This window comes from Columba livia, chromosome 2 (assembly GCF_036013475.1).
Source record: "Columba livia isolate bColLiv1 breed racing homer chromosome 2, bColLiv1.pat.W.v2, whole genome shotgun sequence".
NCBI classification, from domain to species: Eukaryota; Metazoa; Chordata; class Aves; order Columbiformes; family Columbidae; genus Columba; species Columba livia.
Genome location: NC_088603.1, coordinates 38,556,544 through 38,581,413, shown reverse-complemented (window position 1 = coordinate 38,581,413; position 24,870 = coordinate 38,556,544). Strand labels below are relative to the sequence as shown.

At 36.3% G+C, this 24,870-nt stretch overlaps 1 protein-coding gene across 27 annotated transcripts in view; it reads left to right on the top strand.

The window, feature by feature from the left end:
• TBC1D5 (TBC1 domain family member 5) overlaps window positions 1-24,870 on the top strand; it is a 315,378-nt gene that overhangs the window by 234,675 nt on the left and 55,833 nt on the right. For all 27 annotated transcript variants that reach the window (XM_065051507.1, XM_065051503.1, XM_065051508.1 and 24 more), the window contains 3 exons: window positions 815-957; window positions 6,785-6,891; window positions 21,498-21,583. In XM_065051507.1, coding sequence (XP_064907579.1) covers window positions 815-957; window positions 6,785-6,891; window positions 21,498-21,583 — 336 coding nt within the window. The remainder of the gene's footprint in view (window positions 1-814; window positions 958-6,784; window positions 6,892-21,497; window positions 21,584-24,870) is intronic.

Here is a 24,870-nt window from a genome sequence, read left to right as displayed (position 1 = left end):
CTGGCAGGTCTGTTCTGGAATAGAAACAGAAGGGACCTTTCCTGAGGTCAGCAAGTAAGTTAGTGTAAGAGCCAGAACTGGAAATGAGAAATCTTGAGAAATATTTTCTTCTACTGCATCTCAAGCTTCCAGTCTCAAGCAAATATTACATTTAATAAGACAGACTTTCACAATTTGCTAGGTATGAAAACAGCACAGATATGAACAGGAATTAATGGTATAGTCTACATTCAGATTCTCACTAAATATGGTAAAGATTTAAATTAGGTTTAATCAAAATAGCATCCATAGCATGTTTTACATGGAAACACACTGTCATCATCAACAGGGAGGAAGCCTCTTCAAAATGTGACCCGATCCATTTTAACTGCTCTTTGGCATCTGCCTCTGAACTCGCTTTCACTTGACTGGGCACTTCAGGGGCTTCTCCTAAACCACTGGCTTCACCCCCCTGTTTTTGCTGTTGCAGGCTATTCTGACATAAAATTTTCTCCCTTTCATCTTAGATCACTATCACATTAAATGCTGAAAAATACTATATATAGGATTGATATGTTTTGTCCTTTGAGGTTCACCCACGTAATAATAGTCTTCAGTTGAGCTTCTACAGTCTGTAATATGTCGCTTCTTTAATGTAGCTGCAGTAACATTTCCACAAATGCAATTAGTTAAGTGATTATCACAGATCTTCACGCTTTGCAAAAATTTCTGGTGAGATGTTTTGGATTGGACTTAATCCTGGGATATATACCCTGACTTAATCATATGGGGCAAAACAGAGAACTACAAGTCACGTCTTTCCCTTTTTTTTCAGGCGATGGGTACGGCTCCTGTTTGGACGTGAATTCCCACTTCAGGACCTTCTGGTTGTCTGGGATGCTCTATTTGCCGACAGTATCACCCTGAATTTAGTTGACTACATTTTTGTAGCCATGTTGTTATATATTAGAGATGCCTGTAAGTACCAACTATCTTACGATCCTTTAAAAATAATGTGATCCTATTTTTCAAAGAAAAAGAGGACTTAAGAAATGCTAAATTTCGCTGTGACTTTTTTAACACACTGAAAACAGTTTCAAATGCTAGGAGAGGAGACATTTGTTATTAGACGTGGTCTGCTGTATTTATGAAACAAATTGTGCCTTGGAGTTAAATGCAGGTTTGCTTTCGGAGTAGTTCTGTGTTTTTATATGGAGTTGCAGATTTGATGTACAGTAGGTGATACAGGTATGTATACAGCTCCACCTTCTGACCAAGCCGATGAATTGAGTAAAGACTCCCTTTGACACTGGAAATATCTTTATGCTCTTCTGCTGTGAGAAACGTGAAAATGCACAAGACAATGACTCATAATTTCGAAGATATATCTTGAACGAAATGTAAATGCAGAGATGAGTAACAATTACAAAATAGGTTTATTCCATGCAGGAGTGGCGTGTTTAAAAAATGGTCATTTCATTTTAGTACGCCTGAAATATGTGCAAAGGTGACTTCTTATGGATCAGTGATGACCAATAAATACATTAAGTTGAGACAAACAAGAAATCACAAAAATACCTGTTAGCTTATATAATTGTGAATGGGAGGCAGAGGGTATGTAAGGATTAATTGAGAGGCATGTATTTCTGTCCCATCATATTTTGCAAAGAATCCTGTATACAACTTTGCTGCAACAAAGTGTGTGTTTTGCATCAAGATGCATGTCTGTCATTAAATATATGAATTCTGTAGCATGCTGTTCAGAGTTAATTATATACAATCTGTAAGCTTTGATATATAACAAGGTCATGTATTTGACACAATTTTGTATTCTAGGACACATGAAGTTTTCAACATCTGTGGTTCCTATTTTAGGAGCTATTCTTGAAAATATAATATGCATGTACTTTACACGTACTGTCGTTCCACTGCCTGCCTTCATGTGTTTTTTTAATTACTTTTTAATAAACATGCAGCATATAGAGCTACCTTACATTCCTCTCAAAGAAGTGTAGGTTTAACTCAGTTTAGAGGTTTCAAAATTAATGCTGCTTTTTCAGGATGATGTGATTCTAGGTCTATTATGCTCTGCAATCTACATCTTGCTTGTTTATGTGCACTAAACTGAAATAGTCTTAAAAATTTTTATATAGATGTGTAGTGCAGATGCATGTATAAATGTTTCTTAACACCAGTATTTTATTTTGTGTCATCATTTCCCTTAAAAAAAAATAATTTAGAGCTGTCTTTGTAAGCACTGTCTCTCCCCTGGGGGAGGAAAGGTTCTTCTGGATTTTTCTTGTTTTGTGTTGCTCACGTACAAGTATTGGTATGAGGTAACTAAAAAGATCAGCTAAAAATGTGTTCTAGGCATCTGTATGAAATTAGTCTCCCTCTTTTCTCTGAAAATCCCAGGCTTAGTAAATACAGCAGTAAATAGCTTTGGAGTACATTTGCCCAAATGTGATGCAAAGTCATCTCATCAGGACAGCTAATACTTCATACATACACTGTTTCTGTAATAAGTAACTTTCTGTTCTATAGGTGGACCTAATTACTTACTCTAAGCATAGTAGAATGGTGGAACAAAACATCTAGTCATAAATACTGTAAAGCTGAGTATATTTTCAAAGTCAAGCTCAGAATATAGCGACTTCCACAGTTCTTGATTTGATAAAAGAAAGCTTTTCTTATGTATCTGTAATAGAAGAGTTTTGCATGCTTCCTCGTTGTTTTATTGCTGATAATATGTAAGCTTTGAATAGAGGCCAAAGTTCTGTTTTAATATTTTTAAACCCTTTTCAAATAAAATAAGTTTCTAAAGGTTTTTATTTTTTTAGTGTAAGGAAATGTTAGTTCAAAACACCCGGTGATGTTAATCATCTATAAATAAATAGGCTGGAAATTTTCAGTTTAAAAACTTTGAAACGATAGAAATAATAATAGAGCTCCTAAGACATTATGTTTTAAAAATGTCAAACATAGCCAATGATAATAATACAATACAGAAATTATTTGGAAGTTTAAAAATTATGCAGTTTCTTTTATACCAACACAGTTGGGGACAGGGGAGAAGTTACTGGCTTGGGAATTGATGGATTTTTTCTATATTTCATTGTGATGTTCTCAAGGACATGATTTTTAAGAAAATATTATTTTTGCTATATTTTTCCTTTTTTAAAAAAATCCTGTTACTTAAATGATATATTATTCAAGGGGAAAGGAACATTTGGATTATTAGATTATTGTTTCTACATTTGAGAGATTAGAGATAACAGAATCACGTACACAGCCATTCTGTAAACTGCTCTGTTCAGTTTTACATCTGTATCCAAGCAGAGCTTTATCAGTGGAGTGATAATTCTCACAAGCCAAGTGCAGGGTTGTATACCAAAGTGTCTGTGAGTTTTAATAAATAATATTCTGCATTTCTTTGGAAAAATTCATGCAAAGCAACCTTTTTTAAAAAAATCTTTCAAATCAGAAGTGTGTATATGTTACTTCTTTTTCACTGGTATGGAAGCATATACAGTTCTTGATGAAATCAGAATTGGGGGGGGGAGGGTGCAGTGCAAAAGTATATATATTTTATATATCTCCCTTCCCTTCAACAAGGACAAAAATGAAAAACTGGGAAGACTTGTCTATATTTTGCATAGTAAACTTGCACCAGGAGCTAGTTTTGTCTGATCAGTGTTAGAATAAGTATACTTTTATCATGTTCCCACTTGAAGACTAGCTATGGCCATTGCTAGGATATATGTTTTCCTATATAAAGGTGCTCTGATATTATACATGTAATAAAGGAGCCACAGCCTCTTCTTAGCGGAGCTGATTTGTTATTTTTGAGGTTCATATTATCTATGTTTAACTCAGTTTAGGGCCTACTAAATAGAACACAGCCATGAATAAAGCAATGGGGGAAGTAGTCCCACCTTTCCAGGGTTAGGAAGTCATCTGGATAAAGGACTGGTGGCATCAAACATTAAACTCTAAAGAAATTACATGTGGCAGAAAATTAGAACTTGGTTGAGGACAGGTGCAGTCAGATTACATGTTTTCCACCACTGTTGTTGCTGCTTGCAACCAGGCATGGTTATTGGACCAACAGAGAAAAGTCAGCCTCATCTAAAGCAGAACTGACCTTCAGGGATCATCTAGACCAAACTACCTGCCATGGGCAGGGCATCACTCACTAGATCAGGTTATTCAAAGCTCTGCCCAACCTGACCTTGAACACTTCCAATGATGGGGCATACACAACTTCTCTGGGCAACCTGCTCCATTGTCCCACCACCCTCATTGTAAAATATTTCTTCCTTAACATTCAATCAAGTTCTACCCTGTTTCAATTTAGAACTATTGCCCCTTGTCCTATCACTACAGGCCTTGGTAAAAACGCTCCATATTTCTTGTGAGCCCCTCGTAATTACTGAAAGGCCATAATAAGGTCTCCATGGAGCCTTCTCTTCTCCAGGCTGAACAACCCCAATTCTCTCAGCCTGTCCTCATAGCAGAGGTGTTCCAGCCCTCTGACCATTTTGGGCTTCCTCTGGCCCCTCTCCAACAGGTCCATGTCTTTCCTGTACTGAGGGCTCCAGAGCTGGACACAGAACTCCAGGTGGGGCCTCACCAGAGCAGAGTAAAGGGGCAGAATCACCGCTTTTGACCTGCTGGCCACACTCCTTTTGATGCAGCTGAGAACACAGTTGGCTTTCTGGGCTGCAAGCACACATCGCTGGGTCATGGGCAGTGGACAGATCACTCTGAAACAAAGGGTACCAACAGGTGTTTCAGCAAACTAATCCCTTTAACCCAAGGTTTCCCAGCCAACAGAGCACTGGCAACAATATTGTCTTCTGTAAAGATTTCTACATGAAAAGGGGACAGCTGAATATGTGGGGAAAACCCTAAAGAAAAAATAAATATAAAAGTTAGCAGAACTTCCTCGGTTTTTTAACTTTCTTTGGATAGTAAGGTTTCATGGGGTCAGAGGGGACACAGGTTATTGCCCAACAGTTTGATTTTTTTTTCCATTATTCAGTCGCTTAATTATTATGCATATCAGAAGATTAATAATTAGAGTAAGTGTCTTGTGATTGAAAATACAATTTTTTTTTGGCAGGGGTCAAGTCTTCACCATTAAAATAAATCAGCTTTTTAATATTTACTTTTCTCTGTGAGACAGCAAAGAACTCTTCCAGGAAAAGTAAAGAAAGGATAATTTTAATCCATTTTACGTTGCAGAATAGAACACATACTGATCTGTTCAAAAGAGAAATGTGTTGGTCTTACTGCCTGCCGTTTATAAAAGTGTTTAGAATTCACGATCCATTTTCAGTATTTTTATTTGCTTTGGTAAAAAGGCATCATGATCATAACTGCTGTACATATCTTAAATTTGATTTACGTATGAGAGTTTGATTTGGTATGTACTATGTGGTGCTCGTATTGTACTTCTCTGAAAGAACTCTGACAGAGACCATTGTATTGTGTTCATTATGCCAGCTTTGTGACTTCAAGAAGAAAAAAACAGGTACCTGAATATGAACAAGAAAAACAAAGGGTAGGAAAAAGAAAAGGCAGAACAGATAAAGAATGAGTAGGATAAGTGAGTGCTTTACAAATGAAAGCAGATGTATGAAATTACAAGCTGTCGGATCAGCAACGGAAATGAAGATGATAAAGTGGTTCCCTACACAGATTATAATTATTCATTTTGCCCAGTCCTGCATCTTTTCCCCATAATCCTCTTGTTGAGGGAGGAAAGGTACAGGAGCATATGAGGCTTATTCACATGAAAGAAAAAAAGTAAAACATTTAAATCTTTCTGTCTGCAAAATGGTCCTTTATTTTGCCTTTTATTGATTGAAAATAATTTTGTATTTGCAATGATTCTTTCTGGTGTAGAGGCCTGACTCATTAAAAGTATTTCTTACTACAAGTAGAGTTCTCAGAATAGCAAAGTTTGTTAAAAATGTATTTACAATTACTATTGTTGGAGGCTGTCTTTATGTTGCAGAGTGCAAGCATCATTAACAGGCATTGCTTGACAGCTGTGGCAGATGGATTGCCTGGATTTAGATGGTGCAAAAGAAATGAAGTAGCTTACATAGACCTGCCTGAAAAGATGTCTTTAATAATTGCACTCATAATTAGGTTGATTTTGGGGGAAAAAAAAAACACAAACAAGCACACAGCAGAAGACAACAATAAGCGAAGAGGCACGAAGAGCCGTAGAGTATACTTGCATAGATTCAGATAAGATCAAGCACAATTATCACAAAATTATAAACTTTAGCAAAGCATGCTGAAAATTTCCTGATTAAGTTAAAAATTCTAATAAAGCTAGTGGTATATTATATTTTTAAGTATTTATGAATTTAAAATCTAGCCTTTTACCTTGTTCTTGGACATTTCATAAGTAGTTTCTGATTTATGAGAAAACCAGGAGGTGTTGACATCATTTTACATATGTGTGTACGTATGTGTGTGGGCACATATGTGTATAGGTACATAAGAACAACATAGAAGATATTTCAGCAAAGAATTGTCAGAGTGGGAGAAAGTCATCAGAAAAGCAGAACCGAAGGTAGAATTTATCTCACAAATTTTCCCACTTAAATTTGGGTGTCTATGGATGAGTATCTGTAATGTCAGTGTCCATTTTGGAGCACAGAACTGGTTCTTCAAGCTCCACTAATATGTGATGAACCTATTGGAAAACATAGTTGTTTGAAACATCAAAATAAGATAGTAATATTACACTCTTTTTTTCTTCCCCTCCCCCCTCCCCCCATTTTAGTGATTTCAAGTAATTATCAGACCTGTTTGGGACTTCTGATGCATTATCCACCCATTGGAGATGTTCACTCCCTTATCCTAAGAGCACTTTTTCTCCGAGATCCAAAGGTGAGATGCTTGCTTTGCAAATACAGGTTAATAAACTCGTGTAATAAAACGTTCGAAATACTATGAAATTAATAACAACCTACATTATGGGGACTAAACTGAAGTTTAAAGTGTCTTCTTCCCTGACAAAAAAGCTGAGGGAAAGAGTTGGTAACCAATAGCAGAAAACAAGTTGCTTTTCTGTTTAAAGGATGCTATTCTACTACTTCGCTAGAGTTGTCCGGGAGATCTGGGTAGTTACAAATGTTTATGCTCTTTAGAACACCTTTGCTTGGTATTCTGCACAGACGTTTTTCATAATAAAGTATACTGTTGAGGGAAACAGTAACCTAGTAAACTGTATAGAAACTGTCATGCAATTTCATCTGTAAGACCTTTTTCATGAGATTTCTGCAAATTAAGCACTGTTAACCCATATGTAATAGTTATGTTATGTTTTTCTATTAAAAATGAGAGTTTGCTGTTACAGCCTGGAAAGATTCTCGTGAATAAAATGTATACATTCATAAATTTTATGTTACATATTGCTAGTATACAGTTTCTGATCTACTCATCCTTACTAAAAAAAAAAAAGGCAGACCACTTGCTGTTTTAGAATGGTGTGTGTGTATGTGTGGATAGAATATACACAGTATAGTGTACAAAGTGTTTGAGATGAAGCTGTACATAGTAATCTTTGCAATATTCAGCTCTTTGGCAGACAGCAGAGTTTGTGCTGCTGGTTTTGAACTGTCTTTGTGCATGTCCCATTAGTTGGCTGCCAGTGTAAAGTCTGATTTCCCTCATCTTCTTGATGCGCGTCACCTTTGAAAGTGAAAAATTCATCATTTCTGCACTCTGACTGCCTTCTGCAAAATTTCATTCATTACCAATGTTTACACTTTTATGGATTAAGAAAAAAAAGTATCTTTGTTTCTGTATCAGTTTTTTGCAGAAATCTGCATCCTTACGGCTGCTTTCTTCATTCCTCTCAGGCACAAAGATTTCTTTCATGATGAGAAGTAAAGGATATCGTCTTTTCAGTTTTTAAGAAAGTTTGTAACGTTAGATCTCAAGGAATCTTTCTTAAGATTTCAGCAGCAGTCTGTGAAATCAGACTGCCCGGCATTTATTTATGTAGTCTCTTAGCAAAATAGTAAGTAAGTTCTGGAGGGAAAATACAGTGGGAGGAAAATTGTGCTAAGATATCAAACTAAATCCAACATGTAATCTGTCATTTATTGAAGGTATGTGTGAAAAGATAGAATAATTACTAATTATTCAGCTGTCCTCTGAAGCATCCTAGGCAGAATGCAACATATCCTACCAGCTGAAGGGGACAAAAATAAACCACCAGCTTCCTGTGGAAGAGGCTTGATCACTGTTCTGCTCCTTACACTCTTCTCTCCAACAGAATGAAGTTGTCAGGATCTTAAGACATTAGTGTCCTATTAATTAGTATTCTTGAATGCACCTTGAACACCTTTCAGAAAAACACTGGATGTAGTTCCTACCTGTCTCTTAGGTAGCTCTCCCTTCGCTCAGGTGAATAAGTACTTAAAGCTCTTCTGCGGAAAGGCTGCTAGTTGTTTTGTCAATTTAAATACAATTAATTACAATTGCTCCTCGTTGCTAAGCTATACTTATCTGCTTGGGAAATACTCAAAAGGTTAAAAAGCTGGGATTTGCAGAGAATGAAGAGCTATGAGGGACTTCCAGCCTCCTCTCCTTTTACGTTGGGTCTTTGGGTTGACACTGCATAAACAGATCTGGACTTCTTATAATAGGGAGTTAAGCTGTTCTAAAGGATCACTCTAAAAGAGAAAAATAGCTTCTGGTCTGAGAAAGAATTGTATTTTCAATGCTATGACTTGAGTACCTGTTTCTTATCTTTACCTAAGTATGATTTTAAGTTTCACTTATGTGTCTTGAAGCATATGCTGTTTCAATCCTACGTATTTCTGAAATTGAAGTCTTGTTATTCTACGAGACCTACACATAAAAATTTTCCAAGTCTGACAAAATTTTTCATTACACAGAATGAAAGGAAAGACTCAACAAGACATCATGAGTGCTGCAGGAGTCCAAAGGCAGTACCCAGATCATATACTGATATAAATGGGAACATTATGATACCTTTTTTTTTCTCTCTCTCTGCATAAAGATAATGCAGTTTGCCTTTATTCCCGGAGCAGATAAAAGGAGATTGGAAGAAATGACAAGGGGATTTTAGTCAGTAGTGTAACTTGTAAGTGATGATTAGCAAATTCAGTACTTAATGATTTTTCTTCCTATTTTGATGTTTTCCTGCGCATTTCTCCATCACCACCTTCTGGTTTCTAATGGGAAATTACAGTTGGTTTAGTGCAATTTTGATCTCCTGAGCCCAGGCTAAGTTGTTTTGTGAGGCATTTCATCCAAGATTTCGCTTGGGTTTCAATATGTGAAGGTGGGGAACTCTTCTGTGGGAGACCGTTGCTTGGTCCAGTGGCTTATTTTGTTATTTGTTGAACAGAGCAAGAATGTTTAATGTTGTTTCAAATATATGAGAGAGGCTTGCTCTCTGCCCTTTGGAGCTTTAAGTCTCAGCTGGACAAGAAATACAGTTTAGAAGTCATGGGCCAGGACAAACAGGTATCATCCTCTTGCAGGTTTGTTAATATATATTGCTCATGAGATTATTTTTGCAGCTAGGTAGATGCCAAATAATTTTGCTGAGGGGAAGTTGTGGGGTATTTGGACTAAGAAAGGTTGATGGTAGGTACATAAAACGGAAAGGTTCTTAAGGAACAATCCTGTTGTCACCAGGAGAGCAACCTAAATGTGGAAAAAAAACTATATGTAAAAGATGGGTGACATTTTTTTCTGACAAATGGACAAGATAATTGCCTCACCTTTTGTGGAATCAAACCTTAGCATTATCCAGTAATAACAATAACAAAAAAGTAATTAGTTTGTACCATTAATATAAAGCATGGAGCAGTTCTCTTTTTGATTTAGTGGACCCCAGTTGGCAGCTGGGGTGAGAGGACATTTTAGACTCCACATCCTTGATATATTCCAGTGCCATGGAAGAGGAATACATATCTCTATATAGCTGAAAATAAGTTAATGCACCTGCCTCAGAAGGGGGATCTGAGAGATACAAATTTTACAGGTATGGATCAATGCAGAATAATTGAATTTCAGCCTTTTCTGCATTTGGATGGTTCTTAGGAAAATGCGGAATGAAAACCTCAAATTGGTATTGTTGTCTTTGCATAGGGTGATAAAGATAACCTGCTTAGCAGAGTATTTGTTTCACATTTCTCATCTTTGACCAGATAATTACCTCAGTTATTTACATGAAAGTGACTTCGATGCACTTACAGTCCTTCTAAATATAAAAGTAGAGCTTCGTACAGAAGAAGGGGCTATTAAAAGTATGTGTATGTGAAATGAGAAAATAAGGGACGGGTTTTTCTGTGTATATCCAAAAGCATTTACTAAAGGTGTATCTCTATGTATTTACTATCCCACGAGTAGCCAATTTTCTTCATTTTTTTTGTTATCGAAACCACTGAGCGCTGTTAATTTTCAAAGCAAAGGCTGCGAAATTAAGAAATAGAGATATGGAGATAGGGCAGTGGAAGAATATAAAGTGATTAAAAAACATAGTTCTAACTAGAGTTGTTCAAATAAAAAAAAAAAAATTAAAAACCCAATTAGAAACAAAAGTCATAGAAAATGTGAACATATTGTGTTCCTTAAATAACCAGATGTTCTTTCCTTCCTGAAGGCAGCCAGGGCTAGGAATAAAAGGTTTAAAACTATTGTTTTAAGTTAACTGTGAATTTTGCAAATCTGTTTTCACCCTTTAGCAAATAAAATTCTAATACAGCAACATAAGCAAAGTAATTTTCATCTTTGGGTGTTCTTATTTGTATGTTGTTCTGTGTTGAGTGTTAACCTTATCACAATGACTTATTAGAAAACTGAAGCACTATATAGTATATTACAGTTTTACTTTGCATACTAAGAACCTGACAACCATCCTTTGTCTGAAAGCTTACTGTATTTATTCTTCATATTTTTTGTAAACTAAGTTTGCTCTCAGGTATTTTAACATAGCAAGATACACTGTTCATTGAACCAAGCTGGTTTGGAGCTTAGTGGAAGGGACACACCTTTTGTCATAAGCCATCGATTCAAAAAACGAAAAAAGAAAATGGTTGTGCTTGGTTGGTGGGAATTCATTTGTTATTTATGCTAATAATATTCTGGTTACTGCTGCTGATATTTTCTCAACATTGTATTTTAAGCTATTTGCTGACATTGAAAATGGCCATACAATAATACTAAATTCTAGCTAAATCCATGATGAAGCATACATGACATTTCAAAGAAGTCGTATTAGTTCATCATGACTGAAATTAGAGGGACTGCCAGAAAACCTAAAGAATAATATATGGCCATGATCCCTCATATAGTGATTAGTCTAGGAAACCTGCATTCCAGCTTTTAACACTTTTCACAATCTGAGCAATAAGTGACAAGAGAAAAACACTTTGCTGAAATTTTGAACCAAAGTCTTTGTACGTTTGTTTTCAGCTGAATTTTCCTCTTAGGTAGCAGCCACCATCTCAGAGTATTCTCCAAGCTAGTTTCATGTGCCTGAAAGGCTGTTGAGTTTCACTTTCTTCTTCTTCAGATAAATTCTTTTCTATACACTCATTAACTGAGGTGCCGCCGCAGAGCTGCAACTGTCCTTTGAAACCTGCCGTTATGTCAGTATTGTTTGTTTTGCTGTTTGTGGCAGGAGAAAAGCAGGTTTGGGGTTGTTTTGTTTGTTTGTTAGCATTGTGTGTGCAATCTGGCATTAATTACCTCTCTTTAATGACCAGATTGCAGCCAATCGGAAGTTGGGATCTGGCAGGGTTTGGGCATTAGCAGCTCATTAATTTGTACCTGCACACTGAGGTACTGCTGGGGCGCCCAGTCCGTTTTGTTAGAGGGGTTTCAACAAGGGGGAGCGGGGCCCTGAACAAACATTTACTTTATGCTTTCTTCTTTTTTTTTCCTTTCCCCTGTCATGAAGAATATGACCGATCTTTCAGGAGATTCACAATTACACATTAGGGTTTTTGGGGTGCATGAAAATTAAGTATCAGAAATCTGGGATAATGGGTCGCCCGATGCAGTGTGAGCTGCACCTACTCTTTAATAAGAGAGTTGCCTTGGCAGGGGCTGTGACTGATAAAGGAAACAAGTTTTTCCAGAAAAGCCAACTACATGTACAAGACCTTGGAAGTTTAATGCAATGTAGGTAGACTTTAATGGACAAAAATGCGTCACAATCCTCAACTGACTTATGGTTTTATAACCACCTTCAATTCTTTGTAGTGAACACAAGCATTTTGGTGGTCTAACTTCCCCATTTGCAAAGACAATACCATTAGATGTAATGTAAACACCTCACTTTTTAAAAATTGATGTTTTTTCTGTAACTCCATGGTAAGCTTTTTAATGTGGGCCTATACAACTAAGAATTGCAGATATTATACATGTAAAAGCCAAGATAAGCACTTGTTCTTTGTTTATGTTCATGTTCTTAAAATGAGGAAGAGGAGATAGGCCATGCTTTGTTTTAAGAATTATTGTTCTAAATATTCAGTTGTTGTGTTTCATTAATAGAATAAGGTATGACAAGCAGCTCTGAGTTTAATGATAAATTACTTGGAATAACCACATTGCCATAGTACCACATAAAAATAGTAAGTGTACCATGAATTAAAAATCCTCTTCATTTTTCTACCTTTGTTTCAAAACCTTCATTTCCAGTGCACCTGTTCATTTAAAAACATAAAAAACATGAAAAGGCTTTGTGGTCAGTACTCATAGTATAAAAACTTCCTCATCTCTCCCAAAGTTCATTGCAATTTCCCCTGATACATTAACCATTTAATCAACCCACCATAAAATAGTCATCTTCTTCCAAGTATCCTGTATGTCACAAGTACTATTTTCAGGAAAAAATCTTGGCAAGTGGTTGATTAGTCTTCTAGTCAAGACTTTTTGAATGATAAGTCTTTCAAAGTCCTTTTCATTCCTCAGTATCATATGTTAACACAGTAGACATCACTCCAAGGAGGGAGTTGATCTCTTGGATTGCCAACCATGGTGCAGTTCCCAGTATTGCTCTGTCTTTAGTGTTATTATGCACAGACCAGTTATTTGGTTAAGAACCCACAAATCCTGTATCAATGCAACTTAAGCAGCCACCCCATTTAAACAAACAGGAAAATAGCGGGAAATAATACAGAATGAATCAAAGCTTCCTGAACAATGACACCTCTCATAGTCAAGACAAAGCTGTGCAGTAGGTAACATGGTGCAAACACAAGAAAAAAAAAAGTGACTGCAGCTTTGAATCTTATCTGTAGATTTTGTTATTATGCCTTTTATCAAGGTGTTTTCCCTGTTAATCAAAAAGAGAAGGCATGGGATGCAGCAACATCGTGTTCAGGGTAGTGGGGCAATCGGGGGAAATTTAGAAATAGGGAAGGAATTATTCTCCTGTGCTGATCAGCACTCCCGAAAATATTGACTGGGTATTCATAAGCTCTGTCATGTTAAGTACTTTAGAGGCGTAAGATGAGGAGAAAGTTATTATTGGAAGCCATGACTTTAAACTGTGATTTCTCTTTGAACAAGTTGACATACTTAGTAGCGAAGTAAAAGCAATTCTGATTGTACTTGATGCTAAAGCAAGAAGCTGAAGCACTTTAAGCTCTTAATTACTTTAGCTACCAATAAAATTTATTGCTTGTGAATTTCTTGGGGCTGTTGCTTTCAAATGATTGGTTTACTTCTGTTTAAAAAGTCATCTAGAGCTGCTGACCCTCTCCTAAAGACTAATGATGTTATTTATAAAATTACACTAATAAAACGTATTTAACAGTGTTAGAGTGAGGTGATTGTGGTTCTTCTTGTGTGCAACCTGACAATTCAGTTAATCACTTCTAGTTTGCAAAGTAGTTTATCAAAAGGAAGCACTTAAACACTTAAAGCACTTTGATTCTACCTAATCAAAAGTTCTGTGTATCATAATTTATTTATTTGACTAAAATTTGCAAAACACAAACTGTGACATAAAAATAGATTCATAACTTTTCAATAATGTATGAGTGATTAGCTACTGAATCATACGCAATCTATTATGATGAAATTTAAGTTCAGTCTGTTCTGATATAAATGTAGATATACTGCTGGTGTATTGACATATTTTGTAGTAAATATTAATGTATTAACTGTTGTACACTAAGCTATTTGAGTACATTTGTATTAGAGAACACTTCTCTGAAAGGGCAAAATAACTTTCAAGATAGAAGTGGGAATGGTACGTTTTATCCTTTGCTGTAACGTACGGAAAATTAGGTTTGGAGACATGATGTCTTTGTCCTCTGTCTTTTTAAGGAGCAGTAGTGATCAAAATGGCTCTGCAGTACCCTCATTATTGCAGTTCCAAAATGAAAGGAGTTGCTTGTCCTGCAGCACCAGGAACTTATTTTCTCTCTGTGTTTTAGAGGAAAAGACTTGCACCTCAGTTTCCTTTTGCTGTGGTGTGTGCATGGGGCTCTTTGAAAGAGCCTTTTTCACTCCCCTAGGGACCTTCTTCAAGTGGTTTACGTAGCACATTACACGCGGAACAGAAATTAATCTGTTTCTTTTCCACGTAACAGAAATAACCAAATAGCACCTTAAAATGCTCTGTTTTTCTCCCTGATGTGTGGGGTTTGTATCAGCATGTATCTGGAGAAGACATAATGCTCTAAGTGTGGTTATAAGGGTTTTATCAGTGTAAGCTTCAGATAACTGCATTACCAACAAAGCCATCAGTGAGTTATGCAGGTTGTCCAAAACGAGTGCCAATAAAACCATAATGTGGTAGCTTTTCTGTACATAAAGATGTCATATTTTAAATCTCATAATTTGGAGCATTCCAGGGTTTAAAGCGAGGCTTGCTGTGTGTTCCCTTCAAAAGGCTGGATCTTTCCTCCACAATGTTGTAAAACTCCTGTTCCTAACCGTGCGGGGCTGCAAGATGCCAGAGCATAAATCTGTCACGGGGTAGGGCTGAACACTGTCAGATTTATACCTCACTATTTAGTTAATTTACTTCTTAAAACCAAGGGTTCAGCTGAAAAATAGGCGACTAAATTAAGAGGCAGATTTAAAAGGTACTTAAGCGATTTCTGTTGATGCAAAATGGGGATTTTACACAGGTTATGAACTTGAACGTTGGCAGGTCGGAGTCTTTTTGTCTGGAATATCGATAAAAGCTGATTTGGTAGGATTTGATCTACTTATTAAAACGCAATACCCTGTAAAACTATAAATGAAAAAAAAAAAGGCTTTCTGTTCGGTTAGGATGAGAAACCAAAATATACAACTAGAAATTTCTTTCAGTCAAGTCACTGAAGCTTTTTTAAATCTCACTTGTCATTTTTTTCAGTTCTTCATCTCATGTCATAGAATGTCCATGTGAAAGAAAGCATGTGTGTATGAAGTTAAAAACAGACCATAATGCACAGTATTTAAAATATCTTCCTGGTATCTGAAATTTCTAGTTGCCAGGGGAATGGAGGGTTGTCATGTAGCAAAACTGGAGTTAATTTCAGCTTGATCAGAGTTCAGGGGTTTCTTCCTTGCCTTGACCCAATTAAATGAATTTTCTTTCCTTTTCAGTTCTTTCTGGGAATTTTTGTTGTTTCAGGGGAAAAAAAAAAAAAAAGCACTCCCTAATTTTCTTTAGAAACAATTAAATATGATAATTCTTCATGCTGTTATTGCATTGTAAATAACTAGTTCTGCGACTGAGACCCACAGCATCTTTCTGAAAAATGTAAACAGGAAGCATTATTCCCAGTTTGAGGATTATGGTGTTCCTTTGCCAATGCCAGTATTAGCGCACAGATCTCCTGACTCTTCTGATTAAAGGAAATTCTTTATTAGTTCTGTTCAGGATACTCTTCCCATTGTGCTACTTGCATACATTAGATCAATAGCTGCAGACTATCAACCTGGGTTTTGGATAATATTTTGCTATTGACCTTGAACCACTTTAGAATTGGCAATAGCACATTATGTCCCCTAATGTCTCACTGTTGTTTCTTTTCAGTAAGTACTTAACTCAGTATCTCTTCTTAGGTGGATGGAATACCTTTTGTTCTCCAGCAGGTTGGCTTTTCTGCAGAAGGTATAATTGGGGAGGAGGAAAATCAGGAGGTGAAAGTAAAGTTTTTTTGGGGGAATGACGTTTGCTTTGGTGCTCTGTAGTTTGGGGTGGGTAGGTTGTTTAGTATACAAAATATTGTGGTATGCTTGTGTAGTGTTAAGCCGTTGCTTATACTGTATAACTCTGATCATGGAGTGAAGACAGCTGCTTAGATACCTTACAAAATAAAAAGGTGAAATTCTCAGTGCAGCTAGGCTATTAGATAATCATTAGTATGCACTTCATACTAGTAATTAATGCCTAATAAAAAAGCTGCTGCCAATCTGAACTAACTGTATTCCTGATCAGCTGCTATATTTCAACTCTGTTCCTAGTCCAAATTTTTGCCATGTTTGTATCATCTTTATTGAAGAAAGACGTGTAGGTGATCTAGAAGGAAAAGGTAAACCTTTGCTGACCTTCCAGTCATTACAGAATATAGGGCCATATGCTCCTCCAACTTTCATTAGAAACAAAGGAAAGGAAAAAAATAGCATTTTAATACAAAAATTTCTTAGGCTGTATGAGAATTATGAGAAAATCCAGTATTACCCTGTCAGCTGATGGGAGGAATAAGAAGCAAGCTGGCTCCTTAAAAATATTTGTTTAAATACAAAGAACAACACTGCATCATTATGCTTCCCTTTTTTATCTATGTTTAGTTCAGTCTGTTCTTTGGTTTAGGCTTAAAATATTATTAGTTTAGAAAAAAAAAAAAATATATATGTTTGGCAGCATTTGTTTAATATATTGAAAAAAAACTAGTTTTAAAAAATCCCATTTGGCACTAGTGAGATGATTATTTTGGTAAGCCTATTGCTGTGTCTGTGTATAATTCACTGGTGCTGTTTTGTTTGGTGTTTTCTCTGTTGCATTTAGGTTATCTAGTTTCAGATACAATCTATTAAGTGGAGTATTTTTCAGTAACTGAGGTTTTCCCACCTGTCTACCCTAAAACACCTGCAACATATGTTTGTGTAACCCTGCAATGCTTTGTGGTTTGGGCCTTGAGAAATTCCCCCAGAGCTTTTTGCTTATAAACAGCTGAGCAATTCATTTCTCTAATGACGAGTGCTGTTCCCTTGGCATTGAGGCAATAGCATGTTTGCTAAAATAAGTCTCATTTTTCATCAGACATATTGAAAATCTTTTTTTCATTATTATCTCTTATTCTGAACCTTCAGATTTTGCATAAGATTGTATTTGATCTTTTTTTTTTTCCCGTTAGTAGTACTAAAGGCGGGGGGGTGAGAAGGGGGGGCAGGAAATACCTCAACAAAGAAGAAAAAGGTCTTGTAGATATTCTTCTGCTTGCACCTGCGTGTAAACTTGTACAAACAATGTGTATTCAGGTGGTGAAACGTTACATTGCAGCAGTAACCTGGTTTTCTTGGTACGTTGCACAACAGTCTGCAGGTGACTTCTGCCACACGTGAGTGTGCTTTGCTACATCACATCTATTCCGTGGCTGACGTTGCACGATGTGTCTCCGGAGGCCAGGGAGAAAAAGGGTTGTACACAGGAATTTGAGCATATGGAGCACGATCCTTAGCTGGTTGGAATTTTAAGAGCTTTTCAGTGGTTTAGACAAGTTTAGGGAATCTCTGCTGCATTCGGTGGTGTTCTGACCACGAACTCAGCCCCCCACCTCGGGAAAAGAGCAGGGGTGGGTATAACTTCTGGGGGAGAATAAAGCCAAAGAGAGAGTCCCCAAGAACCTCCTGCCAGCTGTGGGACTGGGAATGAGTCAGTCTGGTGGTGACTGGGGACAGAAGCAGGAGGGCAGGGCAAGGGGTAGCACTGCAGCAGGCAGGTGGCAGGGGTGAGGGGGGCATCTTTTAGGCAAGGGAGGGCTCAGAGACAAAAGTACCTCACAGAGACCTGAAATATTTTAAGGCGTCTCTTCCCTTTGGGCTGTGGCTAGTACATTTTGAAGAGACAAAGGCCAAAATTGCATCAGTTTCTATGTGCGCGTTGATACCTGAATTCCTTTCATAGTCCTTTTGAAAGTATGAACTGGACATTTTCTGCCAGTTGAAACTAAGCTCACTCTAGCTGGAAATCAAGATTAGGAGATTTATAAAACCAGCAGGCTGCTTGTGCAACATGGATGTGGGGAAGGGGGATTTCTAGTATTGGCACAGGCAGCTTTTCTCTCTGATTTCTGCACTTTCTTTCCTTAGAAGGGGAAAACAATAAATGTGTTAATCTGTATAATACCCTTACACAATTTGTTAGGGAGATTCAACAAACCACTAATTTGAAGCATTGATTTCTCTGTCATTTTATCAACATTATTATCCTTTTAACAAAACTAATTTTATCTGAGGTACTAGTCAAAATACATATGTAAATTGAAAAAGGAAAATCTTTACTTGCTTAAGAAATTAAAAACATGAGTAGGATTATTCTAAATTGCACTGTGTAGGAAAAAAATGTGGTTGCTGTGAATATTTTAGGCAACGGCATTATGTTTTGCTGTAAATAAATTTGTTTAGTCTTCTGTCCTAATAAATTGAATGTAATATAGGGGATAGCTAAAATTGGATACTTAGAGAGGGGAATTAGTTTAAAATTAGTAAGGCGAGGACACTGTAACTGTGCAGGTTTTCCTCTCTGCTTCTGACTTTTTAAAAATTCAGTTTAAAGGACATCTCCACATAAAGATCATCATGTACATAAAACCGTATTTTTTGCTGTCTGAAGTGCAGTTTTCAGAAGGATTTAAAATTTCTGTGGTAATACTTTGCCGGCACTTGTCTGCTAACATGTATGTCAGGGTGTCTTTTTAAAATAATGGAATAATGGAATTTTCCAAAAGTATATCTCTGTAGTGTTACAAAAGGAGATGCAACAATAACCCTTGGTATTTACTGTCTTGCATTTCTAATGTTGTTTTTCCAACAGCATTTTTTTCTGGGGGCTTTTTTTTTCACTGCATGTAATAGTACTTTAAACTGCTTCTTCCTTTGATACCTTAAACCTCATAGGAATTTAAATAGGCCCCTGTGCAAGTAATGCTTGAGCCTCATTCATATGTTAGACTTAGATCATTATTCCTATTAATGGCTTTAAGTGCTTAGATAGTAGATCAGCCTTTCGTGTCTTGAATTGCTTGTCACTTCTGCATAAATATGTTTCGAGACACCATTCCACATGATCTTTCTCTCTTTTTTTTTTTTTATTCAGAAGCAATCTGCAATAATCCTTTATTTATTGGGTGGTGGAAAAGAAGGTTCATTGGTTTTGCTATGTTTAAAATATATACTGAGGTATTCGAAACAAATTGCAAAAGTGGCTAGCATATGATAACGTGAATTTTTGAAAGGGCTGCCTTATGACCTGGAGGTGCCTGTTACTTTAACTATCTCTTACTTGTCCACCTTGGTCATCAAGACACGTAAAGGACAAAGTTATTTAATTAATGAGAGAAAAGTTACACTGTTAGGTTACTCACATAACAGTCCCAGAACCATCAGTTATCCTCTTCACGTCAGTTTGGATTTGATTATCATAGAAATGCATTGAATTACCAAACTCGAGCAATAGTAACTAAAGCTGATTCATTGTTATTGCTGTCAGTTGATGAGGACTGACTTACAAGCCATATGAATGGGTAGAGTTATGCAAATATTGTTTTTATAACAGGAGAAGAAGAATGTAGAGCGGCTATTACAATGTGGGTGGTAGGATAGATGAGGATATTTTTAATGCTTGTCTAATAGCTTTTAGTTGTTGTTTCATTTTTTTAATAAACATTACAAACAGGATGTATTTTTTAAATGTTTAATGTGTTTCCAAAGAGGGAAAATGAGACATTTCATACAAGATTAAATCTGACTGGATGAAACAATCTGGAAATTCCCGGCCTTAAGTTTGACCCCAGAAGTCACCCTGGCCTTTGATAACAATCTACCACCTCTTTAAATCTTCCTCTCTCTTTTGTGCCCATGCAATATTTTGATCTTTAAAGTGCAACTCCTATATCCTTCTCCAAAAATAAGAAGGTTTCCAAGGAAGGAGGGTTATCTGCACTTATATGGAAAAAGCGAGGATAAGGCTATGGATACTCCAGCCTATAATGTAATCTGGAGGGATGAAGACTGACTTGATCAAAAATATAATGTACTCTCACCTGTGAGTGACTATTTTGGAAAGGTCATGGTGTAGTTTATTAAAACTGTATTTACTACCAGGAGGACTTAAGAAGGCAGATCAAGAATATAAGGCAATGTCCTGTGACTGAATAAACCTTTAAAGCAAATACTTGGAAAGTATTTACCTCTATTTTAGGCACTAAATCTGATCATTATGCAGAAATTTACCACTTCACTTTCTCATGTACTAGAAATCAATTATTTTAAGCCATTTATCTTCTACTTTATATATATTTATATATATGTGTGTATATATATATATATATACACACATATATACACACATATATTTAAAGGGCCTCTCTGTACCTCTGTGTTATTTCAGTTACATCTGTATGCAATTTTTTTTTACTTAAAAATATTTACTTTCCCCAAATAATGTCATTCAGAATGCGTTTGCTCAAGGTACTTGATGCATACACTGTGGTCTACACTTCATTAATGTTCAGTAGATTGTTGGATCCAAGAAGGACGATTTCAGAACTACTGAATGCAGCGTGCTTCAGTGAAATAGTTTCATTGTGGCAGAGGTGGAAACTGACAAGTGGCTTGTGGTTTCAATATTAATTATCTAAATTTTATTGTAGGAGAACAGTTCTTTATTTGCGGCCTCTTGTTTCGAGCAGGGTGAAATTTAGAGGAAAAAAAGGCTCCGTGTGCCATCTAGTGGCAGTGCTCAGGTTATCTCTAAATTTAAACCTTTGCTTAACCGAGAAGCTCCTAGTGATGCATTGAGTTCAAAATGATAGCTATAGTTTCTCCTTACTATTACCATTTTCTTTAAAAACATAACACTTTAGCTTGGATGTGGTAAAATTCTATACGTGAGCTAAAGGAAGCAGTCAGATCAGTATCTGAACTTGTCCAAGAATTACTGATTTAATTACAAAAGTTACCACTACAACAAACAGCTTCATTGCTGTGTGGAAGAAAACTAATTTCTGTGAGCATGGAGTGGACTTACTGGTGACACTTGGTTTATTTTAAGTATTTTAAGACTTCGTTTTTATGTAACTGGCATTACTGCCTTGAGTAACCAAGACCTGGGAAACAAAATTATTCTTTAAATTTCTAATCTTCATTAATGAGCGTTTTTCTTGTATCTGCTCTAAAGGTCCCAGAAAATTCCAGTAAAATATTATTTTTTAAAAATAAATATTATTTGTTTTCTATTTTAATGCTTTTTTTGTTTGTTTTCTTTGTTTGTATTTTAGAGAAATCCAAGACCAGTGACCCACCAATTCCAACAAAATTTAGATTATTACAAAGCACGTGGAGCAGACTTGATGAACAAAACCCGGTATGCTATTTCTGAATATGTGTTCACTGAACTAAGATTTACATAAGCAAAGTGTTTCATAAGTTGATTTTATCCCGAACAGGAATTGTGGATGCAGTATTAGAAGCACATGTGTTTATTTCTTGACATTTATTTAGAATCATTACCTTGCCTATTATTACATGAAAGATGAAAGTTTGACAGATAGCATCGTAGTGAGCTCGCTGTCATTTTTTTAAGGCTGTGGACATCCATATGCAGTGACGTGTATACTAAATGCAGGGGGTAAAACATTGCCAATGTGAGTTCCGTAGCCAAACTACTTCCAATAACGCATCTAATTGCAATCTGGAGTATCCCTGTAGAACCAGAAGCTGTGGAAGTTAAATTGAATTCATGTAAATGCAGTTTTAAGTCATTTTTACTAAGCATTTTTGCAGCAGTCCTCCCTTGTTTTAGAGAGGGTTCGTATCAATTCTGCTTAAATTTCATGTCAAGGCCATTTTATCTGGTAGTCACGGGTGTAGAGGTGCCCCTGTCCTGACCAGGTGGCCACAGGGTGGGTGCCAGTTGCTGGTGGGTGCTGGGTGCTGGGTGCTGGTGGGACAAAGCAGCACAGGACACAACGTCGTGCTTCAGATGATACCATCATGAGCCGTTTCTTGGCTTACAGGTGGCCCCAGCTGTACCCTGTGACTCCTGATCCACTCAAATTCTGTTTAAATCAGTTGCATTAAAAGTTATCTAAAATTAAAATTGAGTGGATTAAAAAGCTCTTAAAATCGGAGAAAGGAGCAGAAATTAGAGCTGAGTGACAGCAAGAGCTTTTTTCTTTTCTAAAACCAGGCTTTGAAGTTGAGAGTGTCAAAAGTTACTGCATTATATTGCATTTTCTTAATGTTTTTACTTATTTATTATTTCAAATAATGTTCTCGAGAAATGCCTTAATGTGAAAAATATGTCATTTGAAAATTCAAAAATAAACATTTTTTGGGATTTTGAAAAAAATAAATAAATCATAAAGTCCAAACATTAATGACATCTGTTGGAAATCTAAATCCTAAGGAAACAAATGTGCATTAAATCTGTGTAGGAATATAAACTCATTTCACACATATACACAGGATGCACACCAAAGAGGAGAAACTGTTCAGAATAGTCCAGATAGAGGAATAACTGGGATAAATTTATCACAACACAGGAACATTTAGAGTAGGTCCAATGTGGTAAATCTGTATAGGATTGGACTAAAGAGAGAGCTGGCAATGTTTCTCAGTGAGCCGAGATTTGGATTAGATCAGCTACCAGGTCTCTTTCGTCTTAAATTCCACAGGCTCAATGATGTATTTAAAATATCTTGGCAAATATCTAATATATATTGCTTATTTTATTACATATAAAACTTTTAAATCCATCCTGTTCGTGTATTTGTCTCTCATCTCTCATAATGCCTACTTACTGGAGAGAGAAATGCCTTTGAATAAGGCTCGGTTAAAACAAAACATTTTCATCTTAGCAGAAAACTGCAGAGATTGAATCATCTTCCTATTGCTAGTTTAAAAATATACCATTCACAGTCAAGGTCAATGATGCTTATTGTGATGAAATAAAATTGTTTGCTTCATGGATGGAATTCACATCTCCTTGATACTCATATTTTTAAACTGATGCCTTTAAAATGCATCTGCTGATAACTCTACAATATAATCAATCAGCATTTTTCTTGTAATTGTTGTGCATGTCTGGTACATTTAGATGGCTAAAATGTAGGAATTGATCCGTGTTTAATGGCTGTAATCATCCTTTGCATTAATATAGCAGACATTTAAATTGTAAGAAATAGATACATTGTTCTTCTTTTCCTGAAATTTTAACTTACCTCTTCCAGAGAACCAGCACCTCGCTGTTGTTCATTTTCTGAAGCTGTGATTTTGAGAAATTGCACAATAAACTTTACTTCAGAATACATTTATTAAGACGACCTCATGACAAGAAATTTAGATAGCATTATTATTTATTTTTCATGTATCTGTATGTGTTCTGCGCTGATCAATAGCAGCGTCAGTTCGTAGCAGAGCCAAATCACACAAAGGTATTAGGAACTCTGATAACTATCCCTTTCTACTTCTCAAATAATTGTAGAACAGTATTGCACATGATTGTTGAAAGCGTTTTTTAGAATCATATTTCAGACATAACAGCTTCGAGATTTTTAGTGTTTGTTGATCCTGGAAATCAAAGTTTCTCAAAAAGACTCTTTCCAGCCATCTGAAAAATGTAAATTAATAACTCCTCCTGCTTTATATACATGTCAAAGCAGCAAATGAAACAGTGTAGAAGGAAATTTTACACTTTTTGTTAAGGAAAATAGAGCTGAAAAAAAAAGAAAAAGAAGAAAGAAAGCAGACAGTGGACACGAATACACAAGGCTCTGTATAAGCTTTGCCTCCTGCATCTTTGGACCATCACGATTCCAATGATGCAGTTAGCTCAAAGCATCCAGTGGCTTTCTCACTCAGGTAGCCTGTCAGAGAAAAAGATTTACTTCCGGTAAATACCATTCCTTGTGCAAAGTCAGGAGTTTTTTAACTGTCAAGACTCTAGACCCAGAGACAACACAAACCTAGGACTCAGAGTGCAAGCCATTATCTTCTTTGTAAGGCGATGTTTCAGGTGAGTGAGTGATATATACCACCCTAATCTTGGTGATTAGTTTCAGAAGACTGAGGGAAAATAATATGCCAAGTATACTCAAGTTTGGATTCTGAATCTCAACCAAGTTATTATGGTATGACCCCCGAAATCAGTGATATTATTAGATTCATTATTAGATATTATCAGTTGCTAACTGATTGATACCTGCTAAGCAGACATTTGGCATTTCTTCTTCCACCTTTAAAGCTACTATCTTCATTTCCTTTCTAGAAAGGAGAAGACATTAAACAAAAGGCCCCTGTGCTGGCTGTTCTCATGCCGTATATTTGTGATGGAATAGAAAAAAAATCTTTATTTTCCTTACATGTCTCTGCAGTATCTTAGGGAACTGATTAATGACTGAATCTACTAGATAGTAGCAGAGTAAAATTTAATAGTAATAAACATTTTACCACGTCCTCTTCTTTTAAAATCTTTGGGACCTATTCAGTTTGCTTTTGAAACCAGTAGGGACTCCTGCAATAATACTTTCTAGTTCTGAAGATGCTGAATTACAGTGACTTTGTCAGTCATTCTGAGGTGGCTGCAGAAAGACTTTTTGTGTTACCAGCAGCAGTCAATGGGGAGACACAGAAACATTCTGTAATCATTAT